Source organism: Chenopodium quinoa, unplaced genomic scaffold (genome assembly GCF_001683475.1).
Source record: "Chenopodium quinoa cultivar QQ74 unplaced genomic scaffold, ASM168347v1, whole genome shotgun sequence".
Taxonomy (NCBI): Eukaryota; Viridiplantae; Streptophyta; class Magnoliopsida; order Caryophyllales; family Amaranthaceae; genus Chenopodium; species Chenopodium quinoa.
This window is the reverse complement of record NW_018745413.1, coordinates 1,917,720-1,933,607: the sequence shown is the minus strand read 5'-3', so window position 1 is coordinate 1,933,607 and position 15,888 is coordinate 1,917,720. Positions and strand designations below refer to the sequence as shown.

Sequence of the window (15,888 nt, the reverse complement as noted above, 5' to 3'; positions counted from 1 at the left end):
AAATCATGAAATCATGCATGATGAACTAGTTGTGCGCTTGGTCTTCATTACTTCTTGCCGCCTGGAGGGATAGGAAGTTTGTTTGCATCCACCAAGTCTTGAATGACGTCCTTAACATTCCAACATTGCTCAGTGGTGTGGCCCCTTCCTTGATGGAACTTGCAATGGGAATTGGGGTTCCACTTGGCACTCCTTTCTTTAGGTTTTGGCTCTGGAAATGGCCTAATAGGTGTGATCAATCCTTGACCGTAAAGGAGATCAAAGGCCGCATCATAAGTTATTCCTAAAGGAGTGTAAGTTCTCCTTTTCTTGGGAAATGGAGCATCAAGGGCTAACACTTCATTGGGATCGACCTGACATACATTGTTAGTAGTACTTTCGAGCTTAGAAGACGAAGAAGAAGGAAGGTTGTTCTTCTTGTTTTTCCAAGTGTTATATTGTTACTACCAGCAGTTTTTATTAGCTCATCCTCGATATTGATGCCAATTTCATATAAAGCTTCAAAAGTGATCAAAGGCAAGAACCTAAGGTGTTGCTTGTACTTGTAAGTTAGGTTCTGGATGAAGAGGCGAACCATCTCTTTTTCTTTGGGAGGATCTACTAAGAGTGCAGCCGTTTCTCTCCACCTGTTCAGATTAGCAGTGAAGCCTTCATTCTCTTTTTGTTTAAGAAAGGAGAGTTCACGTTCAGAAGTTCTGGTTTGAATGTGACACTTGTAACAATTCATGAAGCTTTCAGTGACATCTTGCCAAGTTGCAATGTGCTTGGCATCTAGAAAATAAAACCATTGCTGGCAAGCATGCTCTAAGGAGAGAGGGAACACCGTAGGGAAGAGTGTTACGTCCAATCCCTTGAGAGCCATGGTTGTAGAGAATGCCTTCAAATGGAACATTGGGTTGTCAGTTGGGTTGAACTTGGGGATATCTGCAGTGGAGAATTCTCAGGTAGTCTTTCCTTCATATCCAAAGGAGTGGGTGGTTGCTCCACATAGGTGAAGTCTTCAGAAATTTTGCTAATTTATTCTTTGATCTTGTCCATTGCAGCCACAGTGACACTATATTGTTTTGCTCTATGGTGGTGACCTTGGTAGTGAGAGTTTGCATCATGGAAAACAGTGCCTTGATGGATTTATTGATATTCTCAAAATCTTCCTTAGTGGCATTCGAACAAACTGATAGTAGTTTGAAGGTGATAAGTGATGTGGAGATGACGAAGTTTTCTTTGGACGCTCTTAGACATAAGAGGTTGCTGCGGTATTGACTCGAACCGTACCAATCTACCCCTGCTTCTTGACCAAGTACTGTGAAATGAAATAATTTCACTTAATTTTTTGACTCATTTGTCAAGATAGGAAAGGAAGGGGAAAAAATAGACATTTGAAAACAGGTGAGAAAAAACTCCACTCATCTTTTATTATGACGGAAACAGGGTGCATGAACCTAGTATACGATCATAAACAACATGGTGTACGACTCGAGTTGAAAAATAAAGAAAGTGCGTGGACTATACTTGACTCGTAAGTGATTAAGTGATGTTATAAGACTCGTGGTATGATTGTATGGCTAGACATGTGAACAACCACCAAAGTGACCGAAGCGAGGACCAAATTAGAACGGAAGACTAAAAAAAAAGCTTATTTTTGCGTGACCGTGACACGAAAAACTGTAGCATGTCGCGGTACAAGTTGCCGTGACATGGCACTGATTTGCGTGATGCGACATTGATTGTCGTGACGCAGTGATTAGTTTCAGGTATTTTTGTGTTTTTAGTTTTATTTTATTTTAGTGTTTGCGCTAATTCCTAAGTGAGTACGGTCCATTGGAATTAGTAATTCATATAATAAACCACCATAGACAAAGAAAGATAATTAAGGTTAGGATCAAAATGATCAAATATACACACATAGAACACATAGGCACAATGATGCAAAGAAGAGTTCGCAACCTAAGGTCAAGTTCTATGTTCCACTATGGTCAGGTTTATTTGGTGTCAAAAGGGAACCATGGTTAAGAGTTTGTACACGTTAGCAAGGCAAGCTCCCTTGAGGGTGTATGCCAATGGGCGGCTCCGTGAGTTTGTGATAAAATTGAAATCGACTCCATGGTTTGGGTGGATTTAAAAACTCGGATGAACCTTTATTGCCATGAGCGTTTTTGGGTTGACTTTGAAAAAGAAAAATAACGCCACTAGAAAGATTTCAGGAATGTCGTGACACGACAGAATGAAGTGTGTCACGGTGCTGAACAGCGTGTGATGGTGCCCTGCGCCATGACACGTCAGGTTTTGCCGTGGCGCGGCAAACAGGAAATCTGACTGATGCCTTTTTTTTCTTCGTTTGCAATCAGGTTATTCAATTATTCCTACGGGATAGACCTAAATGCGACGTTAAAACGCCTATGCTTATGCAAAAATACCAAATTAATCACAGGAATACGATTCAAGAATCTTTCAAGTCTCATCCACTCATCTTAATTAAATAACAATCACTCAAATCGATAAATAACCAAGAATCCTCCCTAGTGGATTTGCCAAATTGTAGGCGTCGTTCGAAGCGCGCCTACGCAAAGCATGTTGTGAATATGCTTGACACTCATAGGAAGTGGGAATTGACATAATACGATTAGGGACAAATAAATTAGGGAGCCGCCAACAAGTTTTTAAGGAACTTGTAAACCGTTCACGGATCATAAAAGGCAACCACGATTAAGGGACAACGAAAGGCAACAGCGATTGGCCCGTGAAGGTTACACCCTATTCATAATCCATGAGATTACTAACTCCATATGGTTAGGAAATACGAAAGGTGGATCGGGGATGATGGTACGAAAGTGAGTCATGGAGTCACATTCGCCCGTATTGGCCTCTACTCGATTCTTATAGTGAAAAGTGATTCCTACGATCTCAAAGGCATGCAAACAAAGATTCAATTTGCTCCAAACTATAATTATGCTAAATTGGTTGAATATTAATGCAACATATAATTCTAAAATATCGTGATCACTTGATTTAATAACAAGATTAAAGAAACCTAAGCCGGTTGTCCAAATTATCTTATTAGGCGTGATTTTCAATTTCATATTCCCTTTAACATGCAATATGGTGATCATAAATAAAAATAGAATAAACATTAATATTGGAAGCAATTTAACAATAATAGCGTTAGTAAAATCAAATAAAATTAACCTAAACATGATACTAGCAATATTAAAATAAAATAGGTAATTAAATTAATTACTCACATTACGCGTGTACCTTAAAATTGTTACATCATGAATAAATTGTTAGTAACTTTAAAAAATATTAATCAAATTGAAACAATTAAATTAAATAAAAAAGTAGATTTGATTTGGTCCAAACCATCAGTCAATTATACCTTTCACGCCTTGGTTTAAGGACGGAATCTCGGGTTAAGTATGGACTCTTTGGAGTGCTTAAGGGAAGAATGGTGTAATTAAGAATGTAGGTTTAAGGCTTAGAATATGAGAGTGAAAGAGAAGAGAATGATTTTTGGTGTTAAAGAGAGGAAGAGAGAATGATTTGGTGCCCCAAACTGTAGAAAGGAGGGGGTATTTATAGGGAAAATGAGTAGGGGAAACACACGGAACCCTAAAAAGATAAAAACCCTGAAAAACACTGCTGCGACACAGCAAAATATGCCGTGACACGGGGAAAAATAGTGTGACGTGGGGAAACCTGGAGTGACGTGGGATAGAATTAACCTACGGAAGATAAAATCACGTGAAGGGTTTACGCGGAGGAAACACGAAACAACCTCCTGTCACGGAATGGGCACCGTGACACGAAAAAAAGTGTCGTGACACCGAAAAATATGCCGTGACGCAGGGAATTAGCTGCCCTAAAAAAATAAAACCCATTATCTCGGGACACGGCAGAAGCTACCGTAGTGAGTCAACTTCCGCCGTGGCGCGGCATATGGCGCCGTGTCACGGTGCACTACTTTTCCCGAAATGAGTCCAAATTCATAAATATGTGAAGAAAAACGCAGAAAATACAAAAAAAAGGCACCGTGTCACGGAAATATGCCCCGTGCCACGTCAAGATTTGCCGCATCGCGACATTTTGGCTTTTGCGCGGTAATTCCAGTTTTTTACGCGTTTTTAAAGTCATGATAACTTTTGATTCGTAACTTGGAATAAGACACATAATATATCATTGGAAAGATTATTTTGTCTACTTTCTAACCCAATTAAAATCAGGTCAAAATTATTTGTACATTTTAAGATATGGCCATTTTAGTAGAAGGGTGTTGGTTTTGAGCCAAGTTTAGTATTTTGCTCATATATTTTTCGTTTTAAATTGGAATTGGGCTTATGATATATTATTGGAAAAATTATTTCAAGGCCTATACAAACAAATAATAATTGGATCAAAATTATTGGGCCAAAAAATCAGTTTCTCTCGGTTTTGTGATGTGGACACGAAAAGTGAAAAGTAAGTTATGGTTTAGGGAAATGAGCTAGGAAATGGATTGGTTTATGAAATGTATTGAATGTAAACATGGATTTAAGCACTCCAAATATTAAATACTCAACCCGATCAATAATGGCGGTGAAAGGTTGTTCATCATCGGGTTTGGTTTTGGGGAGACATTTTTAGGTGTCTAAAGCTTCCAACCACTTACTACTCTGACATACTCAACCTTGAGTTTGAAGGGACAACTATTTGCCTTGATTTTGGTGTCTTTGCGTATCGCTTTCATCATGTCTCTTACCATGCTATTTTTTCCACGATCACAACTAACATATTGATACGGTCGACCACTCCGACCGGTCTTGTCAAAAGCCTTCACTAACATAAATCCCAGCGGTCGACAAACATTTTGTGCCCATAGAACAATATCCTCAAAACTCGGAAACACTGCGTCTGTAAACAAATGTCCGCTATAGTTAACACCATCACCATCCTCGGACTTAGAATCCCATATAAATATTAATAAAAGTTTAGAACCAAATAACACGGCTAATAATAATAACAACAATAATAATAACAATTTTAACAACACAACTAATTATAAAAATTTAATATATTCAATAATACCCTAAACTTGTTAAACCCTGTAATAATTCTAATAACAATAACAATTTTGACTGTGTGAAATCCAATAACAATTAACGTATGCGTGAAATAAAAAACAAACAAAAAAATGAAATCAAAACCCAGGGAAACCCCTAGGATTTTCGGAAATCTTAAAAATGTAATCAAAACCCAGGGAAACCCCTAGGATTTTCGGAAATCTTAGGCTGAAAAGCCTAGTTTTTTCAAAACATCCTAGGAAATTAAAAAAAAACTAGGCGTTTAGCCTGGGGTTTTCGAAAATCCTAGGCGTTTTCCTGGGTTTTGAATTTTTATAAAAAAAAATTATCACAACGTACCGAGTTTGTATGGTTCGACGAGCCTTCGGAGAGCGTCAAAGGTTGTGTTTAATTTCTGGTCTTTCGTCGTTGTCCATAAGATCCAACGAATTTGATTTTGCAAAATTTTAAAAATTTGTTTGACTTTGTAACTCACGGTGCTTGGGGTGGTTGACCGATGAGCGTTGGTGGCCATTGACCACTAGAGAGAACGGTTAAAATTTTGTGTACGATAAAAGTGTGAAATTAAGGTAAAATTAATTATTTTAGGAAAATTTGAATTTTGGTACATCGAAAATGACCTTATTGAATTTTTGCACCCGTTTAAAACTTATTTTTATTTTGGTACCCATCAAAGTGTAAGATTATAGGTTTTGGTAGCTCCATCCATGTTCTGTTAAGTTTTCTGTTAGTGGGGCCCATTATCTAATTATTTAATAATTTAATTTATTAAAAAAAAAGAAAACTTTAAAAATTAAAAAATATAAAAAAAAAACCACCATCCACTGCACCCTTACCCCTGTTCCGAATTCTGGCTGTAGGTGGCCGAATTCCCCGGACGCCGACGTTGGCCACCCCACCCTTCCATTTCCCTCCTCCAATCTCAGCCATAACCCCTATTTTTCCCCTTCCCCAAAACCCTAGCGCAACTGCTGCAAAACCACCGCCTTCCCTCCCTCCCATGAACCTCGAATCGTGGCTGGGATGCATGCCTAGCCGCGGCGGCAGGCTTATGTGGTTGGGCTTTGTGCCTAGCCGCGGCGGCAGGCTTCATTGGTTGGGATTCGTGCCTGGCCGCGACGGCAGGATGCTATGGCTGGGCTTCGTGCCTGGCCGCGGCGGCAGGCCGATGTGGCTGGGTTTCAGCCTGGTTGTTGTGGTGGGTTGCGAACTTGCCCTTAATTGGTGTTTTGGTGGCTGCAAGGTTGTTCTCGGGGTTTTCGGAAGCTGCACAGGAAGTGGGGAGGGGAGTTAAGGGTGGATGGGACGAGGTGGTTATTCTCGGGGTTGCCGGCAGCCGCATAGGGAGGGGGAGAGAGGGGCTAAGGGTGGCTAGAAGGTGGCAAGGCTCCAATATCAGAAAACTTAACGGAACATGGACGGAGGTACCAAAACCTATAATTTTGCACTTTGATGGGTACCAAAATAAAAAAAATATTTAAACGGGTGCGAAAATCAAATTAGGGTCATTTTTACGGCACCAAAATTCAAATTTTGCTTATTTTTATAATCGTTATTATAAGGATAAGAATGTAATTTTATTTTATTTTACGGGCGTTAGTTAGATATTCGATGGTAATATTTAACAAACCCTTTTATTTCTAGCTAAAATGGTAATACATATGGTTTACATTCAATGAGATTTGGGGTTCAAATCTTTTTGTATGTTTTAGAGAATATAAATAGACAATGAAACAAGGGATGAACGATTTCATTAAATAATAAAAGTTATTCGACAATTAAAAACTTTTTTTTTTACAATGGGCAAAGAAGGACTGTTCTTTGTATTTGACACTTAAAACCATCCTTTACAAGATCTAAATTGTTAATGCAACATTATTAGCATCGCTTCCGATGGAACTACTCTTGAATACTTTTAGATGTCTTTACATCGTGTTATATTTTTTAAAATTTTTTTTGGAAAGTATTTGCAGCATCATTTTTTTATGAAGCTCCATTATTGTATTGTCGCGAATGTGAAATAACTTGATAGGTTCTCAAAGTCTGCAAATTTGTATGACAAGTCTTTCAAATCTACAAGCTACAACCATATTAGCGTACGTACGATCTCTTGTACAGATGTGTAAGATGAATCTTCCAAAATGTTGCATCCCTGGACACACGAAAAACAATTCAATAACTAAAATCCTCACGACACCAAGACATAACCGAATAAATACTACATAAAGGGACTGACTGTAATCACTTTACTATTAGGATCTTTTTAATCCATGTTATTAATGAAAATACAATATTATTTTCCATTTAGGCCCTGTTCTCTTCACCTTAAAAAAAATAATATTAAGGAAAAATAATTTCAGTTCAGTAAAAATAAGTTCAGTTCGGTAAAAATAATTTCAGTTCAGTAAAAATAAGTTCAGTTCAGTAAAATTCAGTTTTCTTAAAGAAGAATTATAATAGAAAATTTGTAAAAATTATTTAAGTTCAGTAAAAATAATTTCAGTTCAGTAAAATTAAGTTCAGTTCAGTAAAAATAAGTTCAGTTTAGTAAAAATAATTTCACTTCAGCAAAATTAAGGTGAATCAAACAGGGCTTTAGTATACAGAATAATTATAGGACAGTTAAAAAAAATAAAAATAATAGGATAGAACGTTTGCAAAAGCTTTCAAAGAAGGATAGAGAACCTTATCCTAGCACCAACCACACAATCTTCTTAGACTCTCAACCCTTCCAAACAACCCACACTCCTTCTTCCCCACTTTAGCCATAACCATGACAACTCTCCGCTTCACCACACCATCATTCCTCACTCTCACTAACCAACCACAACCACACTCAAAACCCGCAAAATACATCACTTCACACACCCCATCATCTCATCCCTCTCGACGACAACAATCCCTCATTTGTACCGCGTACAAAGTGGTAGTAGAACACGAAGGTCAATCAACCGAACTCGAAGTGGAACCCGACGAGAGCATCCTTTCGAAGGCGCTTGATAGCGGGCTAGACATCCCGCACGATTGCAAACTCGGGGTTTGCATGACATGCCCTGCTAAGCTTATAAGTGGAAAAGTTGATCAAAGTGAAGGAATGCTTAGTGATGATGTTATTGAACGTGGGTTTGCACTTTTGTGTGTTGCTTACCCACGTTCAGATTGTAGTATTAAAACTATTCCTGAAGAAGAATTGTTGTCTCTTCAATTAGCTACTGCTAATGACTAATTTTGTTTTGAATTTTGTGTCATTAGCTTTCCAGATTATTATATTACAGTTTTTGTACTTTAATTATTAAGTTATAGGAACATCTTAATTATTACACTCACTTGGTTTAATTATTTGATTGTGTTACTCTTCTTTTTTTACCTGTTCTAGAAATTGTTTTTTATGCTAATGTAACGTTGTTGTAGAAATGAGTGTGTTTATGTGTTATCCTTTTTAATTATCTGATTGTGTTACGCAATTTTTGGTGCCTGAGATTTAGCTTTGATAATTCAACTTTGGTAGCCTAAGGTTTACTCTTTGTTCTGTTTTCGGTGCCTAATGTTTGACATAATTTCATGTTAAGTACCGTTGGATATGATAACCCTGTTTTATGTTTCTGATGTCAATGTTCTGCCACAATACATTGTTTCTGGTTATGGATAAAATAACTTTATTTTCTTTGTCCTTGTTTTATTTGAGTTACTTTGACCTTTGCATAATTATACACATACCTCATTTTGACTATCTTCTAGCTTTAACTAATAAATTCGAAGTAAAATTTATTTTAGTATTTGGATGTATGTAAGATATTGTATAGATTGCAATTTAATAAACATTTCTAGTTAATGTGTGTCAAATAAACGATGATAAATGAAATGATTTCAAACGAAGAAAGACTTTATTTTTCCAAAAGCACAAAATATTCTCTGGAACCTTAAAATTAGATAATAATAATAATAATAATAATAATAATAATAATAATAATAATAATAATAATAATAATAATAATAATAATATACTTTGTAGAATAATTTATTACAACACTCACATAGTCACATAAAATTTTAGAAACATTAATGATATTTTAATACTTCCTCCGTCCCTTAATACAATGCCTCTTTTGAGCATTTATTATCACATAATAAAGAGAAAGAGGCATTGTATTAAGGGACGGAAGGAGTACTAACAATCTAATATACATATATATTTATTTAAAGGGGAGTTTTTTTCCCGAGTTTTTAGAGAGTCACGTAAGATCTAATTTTTCAACGCGCCAGGTAGGATTATAAATCTTAGTAGTGCGAATGAGATTTTTAAGTTTAAATTAATTACATATTATCTTTTAATATTAGGAATTTTATCTAAATATATAACAAATTGTAGCTCATAAATACAAAAAAAAAAAAAAAAAAAAAAAAAAACCGTGCATTGCACGGACTTCATCTAGTGTTAATGAAACAAAAGTAATTCAGTTCATAATGAGCCATTCAAATAAATTAAATATGTAAGTTCCATATCATTTTTAATAGCTCGTCAAATATAGAAACGAACCAAAATGAAAAATGTGTGTCAAATATTGCTCGTGTAAGTAGAGGTGTCGATTCGGGTGTTACAGTCGGTTCGGTGTGGTCGGGTCAAATCGAATTCAAATATAAGTCATGGTTAAATATTGTATAAATACAAGTCGAAGTTTGAATTTTTTAAAGTTGATTTTTAGTCGAATTAATCGGGTTAGTTTTTAACACCTCTTCATGCAAATAAGTACTGATTAGGGGATTTTTATCCACCAATCACCGTCTGACAAGTGGACCAACCAGGTTCCGCCACGTGTCCTTCACGTAGGCCAATAGGAGCCTGCCACGTGTCAATCACAGATACGTCCTCTACGGACCAATCGAGGCACGCCACGTGTCCACCCATGCCAAATGGGAAAACCGGCCAACAAGGCCCAATCCTGTCTAGAGGCCCGGTCAGCCCTAGGTTTACCCTAAACCTAGAGAGTGGCACGCTTCTCAAGACTATAAATACTTAATTAATCCTCATTAATTAAGGAATCAAGAAATCAAGAGAACATCAGGCAATTGAGAGGCAATTGATCAAGCAATTAATCTCACCTGAAGAACAGAGAAGAACATAAACATTACGGAACACTAATAACCGGCTAATCTCGCTAACAAAGCAGATTACCAACATTAAACACTCTCACCTAGAGAGGTCTTATTACTTTAATTTCCGTATTAATTACTCCTTAATCAGGTACTAACTTGACCGTTGGAGGCGGAGCTCTCAGGAGTCTCCGTTATTTTGCAGGTACAGGCGTCCGGTTCCAGTCTCGGAATTGTAACTCTCCCGCAGGACATCAGAAAACCCCGAAACATGTGGCGCCGTCTGTGGGGAGAGTACTTCAGAGATGGCATCCAAGTCTGTACCGACTCCTGAAGAGAGGCGTCCCCTAAACGACCCTCAAGTTCAGTCGGACCATGACACCGAAAGTGAATTTGAAGTGGAAACTCATACAGCTCCAGACGGGACCCTAAGGGCCCGACGTACCCGTCATACCGAAAGGAGGGAACGGGAGCATCTTCAAACAGGAAGCGAGCCAGCAGGCGCACCGCCTGCTCGGCAACAGCCGACTGATGGGTCTGCTCCCATCACAAGGAACGAACTCATGACCTTCATGAGGGACTTCAAGGGAGAGATTCAAGAGTTGATCAACAAAAAGCCGCCTGCTTCAGTCAAAGAGCAGTCGGCCAAAAAACCTTCCACTTCACTGAAGAGGAAGCCAGTTCAAGGGCGAGAGGCGACTCCTCATCCTAAATCCAAGAAGCGGGAGCCACTTGCTCTTGATTTCACAAAATTCCGTTATTCTACGGGAAATAGGAAACCGGTTCGTCATATTCAGGCGGACGGGTCAAAGCAAACGTTCACAGATGCTCGGCTACTGCTAGAGCAGAAGAAGAGTGACCGATTGTCAGAGTCGGCTTCTACTTCAAATTTTCAAGACAGTTTGCGAAATGCCTCGATGAGGCATACTCAGTCGTACCATGAAAGTCAGTCAGGCGGCACCTCCCGTCAGTCCGGCTTTCATAGTGCCCAGGCGGTACCAAACTTACCATTTGTGCCGCAACAACAGTATTTTATGCAGCCACCTCCATTTGGTGGACCTGCAGCAAAAAACGTCCAACCTATGGACTGGCAGCTACGGTTGCTTAGACTTGGTGAACAGCCGTCGGCCTTCTCCAAGGAAATTACTGAAGCCGCTCAGCCGGCCAAAGTAAAAAATGTACTAGTAGGCGCCTATGACGGCACTACTAACCCAGAAGACCATCTGATGGCATTCACCAACCTGATGTACCTTCAAGGGTTGGATGATCCCACTTGGTGCAAGTGTTTCCCAGCGACTCTCAAGGGAATCGCACAGCAATGGTTCGGCAACCTGCCGACTGGTTGTGTAAACAGCTTCAGGACGCTTGCTTACTTATTTGCCTCCAACTTCGCCATGAACATCCCTGCGAAGAAAACGACCCTTGATTTGGGAACAATTCAGCAGGGCGAGAAGGAGGGGCTTCGTTCTTACATCAGGCGGTTCAACCTGATGAGAATACAGATTCAAGGGTTACCGAATGAGGTAGCTTATACTGACTTTTTTAGAGGTCTCAAAGACGGGTCTACCTTCAAATTTGATTTAGTTCGAAAAAGGGTGGCGACTCTTCAAGAGGCCTTGATTGAAGCAGAAGCCTATATACAGGCGACTGATCTGTGTACGATAAAACAGTCGGACGGGAAAAGGTTCGACAAAAGAGAAGGACGACAGAAACAGTCGTCTAACAAAGATGAGAAAAGAAAAGAGGTCTGGGCGGTTGATTCCTCTAAACAGCCGGCCCAGAAAAAGAAAAAAGAATTCAAACCATACTCCCCAAAGTATGTGTTTAACAAGGATAACCAGTTTATCCTAAAAGAAATAAAGGGACGGTTCTCAATTGAGAAGCCGGTCCCCATGAAGGGTTCTGCAAACAACCGGAACCAAGACAAAATCTGTGCTTATCATGATGACGTTGGTCATCACACCAATGACTGCATCAGTCTCATGCGGTACCTAGACCGCTTGGCTGAGCAAGGTGATCTTGACACTTATGTCAAGAAATCTACGGGGAACACTTCCTCAAAAAAGCAGGCCAAAAAGAATCAACAGGCCGACAGTTCCGATACAGATGATGCAGTCGTCTACACCATTGCAGGCGGCTTCTCAGGAGGCGGCCCCACTATTAGGGGCAACAAAGATAATATAAGGCGGTTAGATGTAAATTCCGTTCACCAAGAACGGCCGTCCAAATATACATTTCCTGAGATTGTCATCACTGAAGAGGATCTAGGAGGGGTAAGGGGGCCGCATGACGACCCTCTCGTTATTGAATGTAAAGTGGCCAACCAGAGAGTTGGCCGAATCCTCATAGATACCGGGAGCTCCTCGGATCTCATCAGCAGCAAATGTCTGTCAAAACTGAAATATCAGACGGACTGCATACATCCGGCCTCCCACCCTTTAATAGGGTTTGGAGGAGGAGTCGTCCACCCACTGGGACGAGTAGATTTACCCATTCGCCTGGGCGAAAAAGGGGAAGGACGACACATGGTAGTCCGGTTCCTAGTAGTAGAGGAACTCTCGGCCTACAACATGATTCTGGGTCGACCAACCCTGAATAATTCCAAGGCTTTTATAATCCCGTCTCTTATGCTGCTTAAGTTTGAGAGGGATAATGGAACAGTCGGCTCCCTAAGGGGAGATCAGAGGATGGCCCGAGAGTGCTATCTCTTGGATGTCAAGCCCACTGTTATGGCCACTGGGTCAAGTGGAGAAAAAACAGACCTTGACAATGTCAAGGAGAGTGCGCCTGTTCAAGAAACAGGCGACAAAAAGAGAAAGGCGTCCCAGACAGAGTCCGCAAGAAAAGCAAGAAAATAACAATCATTGGCAGAGGAGCGGCCGGATGAGTTCCGCCCTCAGCCGGCTGGTGAGCATGCGGACCTGATCTTAGACGACTCACGTCCTGACCGAACAGTCATCCGCCTCCTCCGATACTCCTCGAACTGTTTTTTGGGAAGTAATGGAGAAGAGAAGCATCGAGGAAAACCCTATTGGAATCCTAGACAGAAGCTCAACCTGGATGGATTCAATCAGGGCATATCTGACAAACGGTACACTGCCGGATGATCCTCAACAGACGGCAGCACTGAAAAAACGAGCCTCCTGTTTTGAAATGATACAGGGAGAACTTCACAAGAGGGGGTACCTTCAACCCTTCTTAAAGTGTGTTACTCCTGAAAAGGGACGAGAGATACTAGATGATCTTCACTCTGGTTACTGTGCTTCTCATATAGGTGGTAGGATGCTTGCTCAAAGGGCAAGGCGGCAGGGCTACTTTTGGCCTACTTTGGAAGCAGATGCAATGGAGATGGTGAAAAAATGTGACAAGTGCCAAAGGTTTGGCAAATTAATTCACCGTCCGGCTACTGACCTCACTACCATTCACAGCCCACTACCGTTTGCTAAGTGGGGCATGGACATTCTGGGTCCATATACGCCTGCTACAGGCGGCAGAAGGTATATACTTGTTGCCGTTGACTACTTCACTAAATGGGTAGAGGCGGAGGCTGTAAAGGGAATCAAGACGAAAGATGTAATTTCATTCATTTGGAAAAATGTCATCACTCGGTTCGGGGTTCCCATGTCTATGGTTTTTGATAATGGTCCCCAATTTGAGACGCCTGTTCTCAAAAGCTGGTTGGGAGACCAAGGAATTGCAAATTACTTTGCATCTGTCGGCCGTCCACAAGCAAACGACCAGGTAGAAGCCTTTAATAAAATCATCTCAGACGGTCTCAAGAAAAAGATTGAACGAGCAGGCGGCCTATGGGCGGATGAACTACCACATGTTCTCTGGGCCATTAGGACGACTGAAAAAGGGGCGACTGGAGAAACTCCATTCCTCCTAACTTATGGTGCGGAAGCTGTTCTTCCAATAGAACACTACGAGCCGACTCTTCGAGTAATGCTATATGACGAAGAGGCAAACTGGGAAGCCATGCGCCTGGCATTAGACTCACTTCCTGAAAAGAGGGGCAATGCTGTTTTGCGCCATGAGATCTATCGCCTGAGAATGACTAGATCATACAACAAAAAAGTACACAGGCGTCCACTCAAAGTAGGGGACTTTGTACTTAGAAAAATGGAAGCAGTTGGTAGGGCTAATGAGTCTGGCAAACTAACTCCCAACTGGGAAGGACCCTACCGAATCTATGAGGAAGTCAGGGACGGTACCTACCGTCTGGAAACACCAGACGGACAACCGTTGCCTCGAACTTGGAATGTAGATAACCTTAAAAAATATTTCTTCTGAATGATGTAGAGTAAAGAGCTACTTAATAAAGTTTGCACTTACTATTCAATTTTGTATTACGAGGGGCATGCCGTCTGTACCTTTACAGTCGGCTACTCTCCATTGAGTTTTTTCACTCTATCTTCAGAGGGGCATGCCGTCTGTACCTTTACAGTCGGCTACTCTCCATTGAGTTTTTCACTCTATCTACAGAGGGGCATGCCGTCTGTTCCTTTACAGTCGGCTACTCTCCATTGAGTATTTTACTCACAATACTTAGCTAAAAAGATTAGGGCCTGGCCGACCCTGTGCCTAACAGGCGGCTACCCTTCTTTTACTTAGCACCTACGTTCACCAAGAACTTACCAAGGCCACCGGCCGAATGATCAGACCAGGCGCCAAGCCACCTGATCAAATCTACAAAACTAATACGACCTGTCCCAACATCATAGCAGGCGTCCGACGGCATCCCTCCGGATGAAATTCGTCGCAGAGAGCAGCTCCCTTTTGGGTGGAACATTGTTCTATAAACTAATTACACGGCACCTATACGACTGTCCCCAAGGGCAACCACGTAGCCGTTTTTGAGACAAGGATAACTCTATCACTAACCAAACCAGTGGTAGCAGTTGACATCCGAGTCAGATGACCGCCTGTATTACTTGGGATAAATGCAGGGGGTACCTATTGAGTTAATAGCCAACAAACATTGGCGAATCAAGGGGTCTAGCCGGCCTACGCCGCCTGGTACCTCTACTACTCAATCTAGATTGTGACGAAGACTAAGTAACTCCTATGTTAACTTAATAGTCACTCAAACTTAGTATGGAGCCTAAAAGGTATGAGTCGTCCGCCTGTTTTTAATAAACAGGGGCTCTCAACCACTACTCTTGCTAGGTTAACAAATTACGAGTTAAAAGACAACATTGGCAATAAAGGGAAACAACCGGTACTCGCCGCTTGTTATCCTACTTAATTCCTTGGCGACTAGGTAATACTATTTACTTGGTCAGACCGATTGAATAAATAGTTCGAATACCGATTGAATAAATGGCCGACTGATCGTCTATCCTGGAAACAGACAACCAGTCGTCCAGGGGCATAGGCGGCGTACTTACTATTTGTACCTGTCTGCAACGTTCGGCCATGTACAACAGTCGGTCTAGTGAACAATGGGATATTAGATATGGAATACTTAGACAAATTTGAATCAAAACAAAAATTTGATTAAAAATAAGCCGGTCATTAAAGACCAGCAAAATATTCAAAACCCCGGCCCCCTGGCCGGGTAAATACAAAGCAAACGGCACGCAGGCCGTGGATAAAATACTTAAAGCTTAAGAAGGGGGCAGTTCAGTATTAGCAGCTGCCGCCTGGTCAGCACTCTTCTTGCTGGACTCGGCTTCAGCTGCACCCTCTTTTGATGCCTTACCCCCAAGTGGCACAAGCGCCACAACCGGCTCTTCCTCCT

The 15,888-nt window shown here is 40.7% G+C and overlaps 1 protein-coding gene across 1 annotated transcript; it reads left to right on the top strand.

The window, feature by feature from the left end:
• The first annotated feature begins 7,660 nt into the window (after positions 1-7,660).
• Positions 7,661-8,406, top strand: LOC110713339 (ferredoxin-1-like). Its single transcript, XM_021891796.1, has one exon. The coding sequence runs from the start codon at positions 7,828-7,830 to the stop codon at positions 8,278-8,280; it is 453 nt and encodes a 150-aa protein (XP_021747488.1). The 5' UTR covers positions 7,661-7,827; the 3' UTR covers positions 8,281-8,406.
• The last annotated feature ends 7,482 nt before the right edge of the window (positions 8,407-15,888 follow it).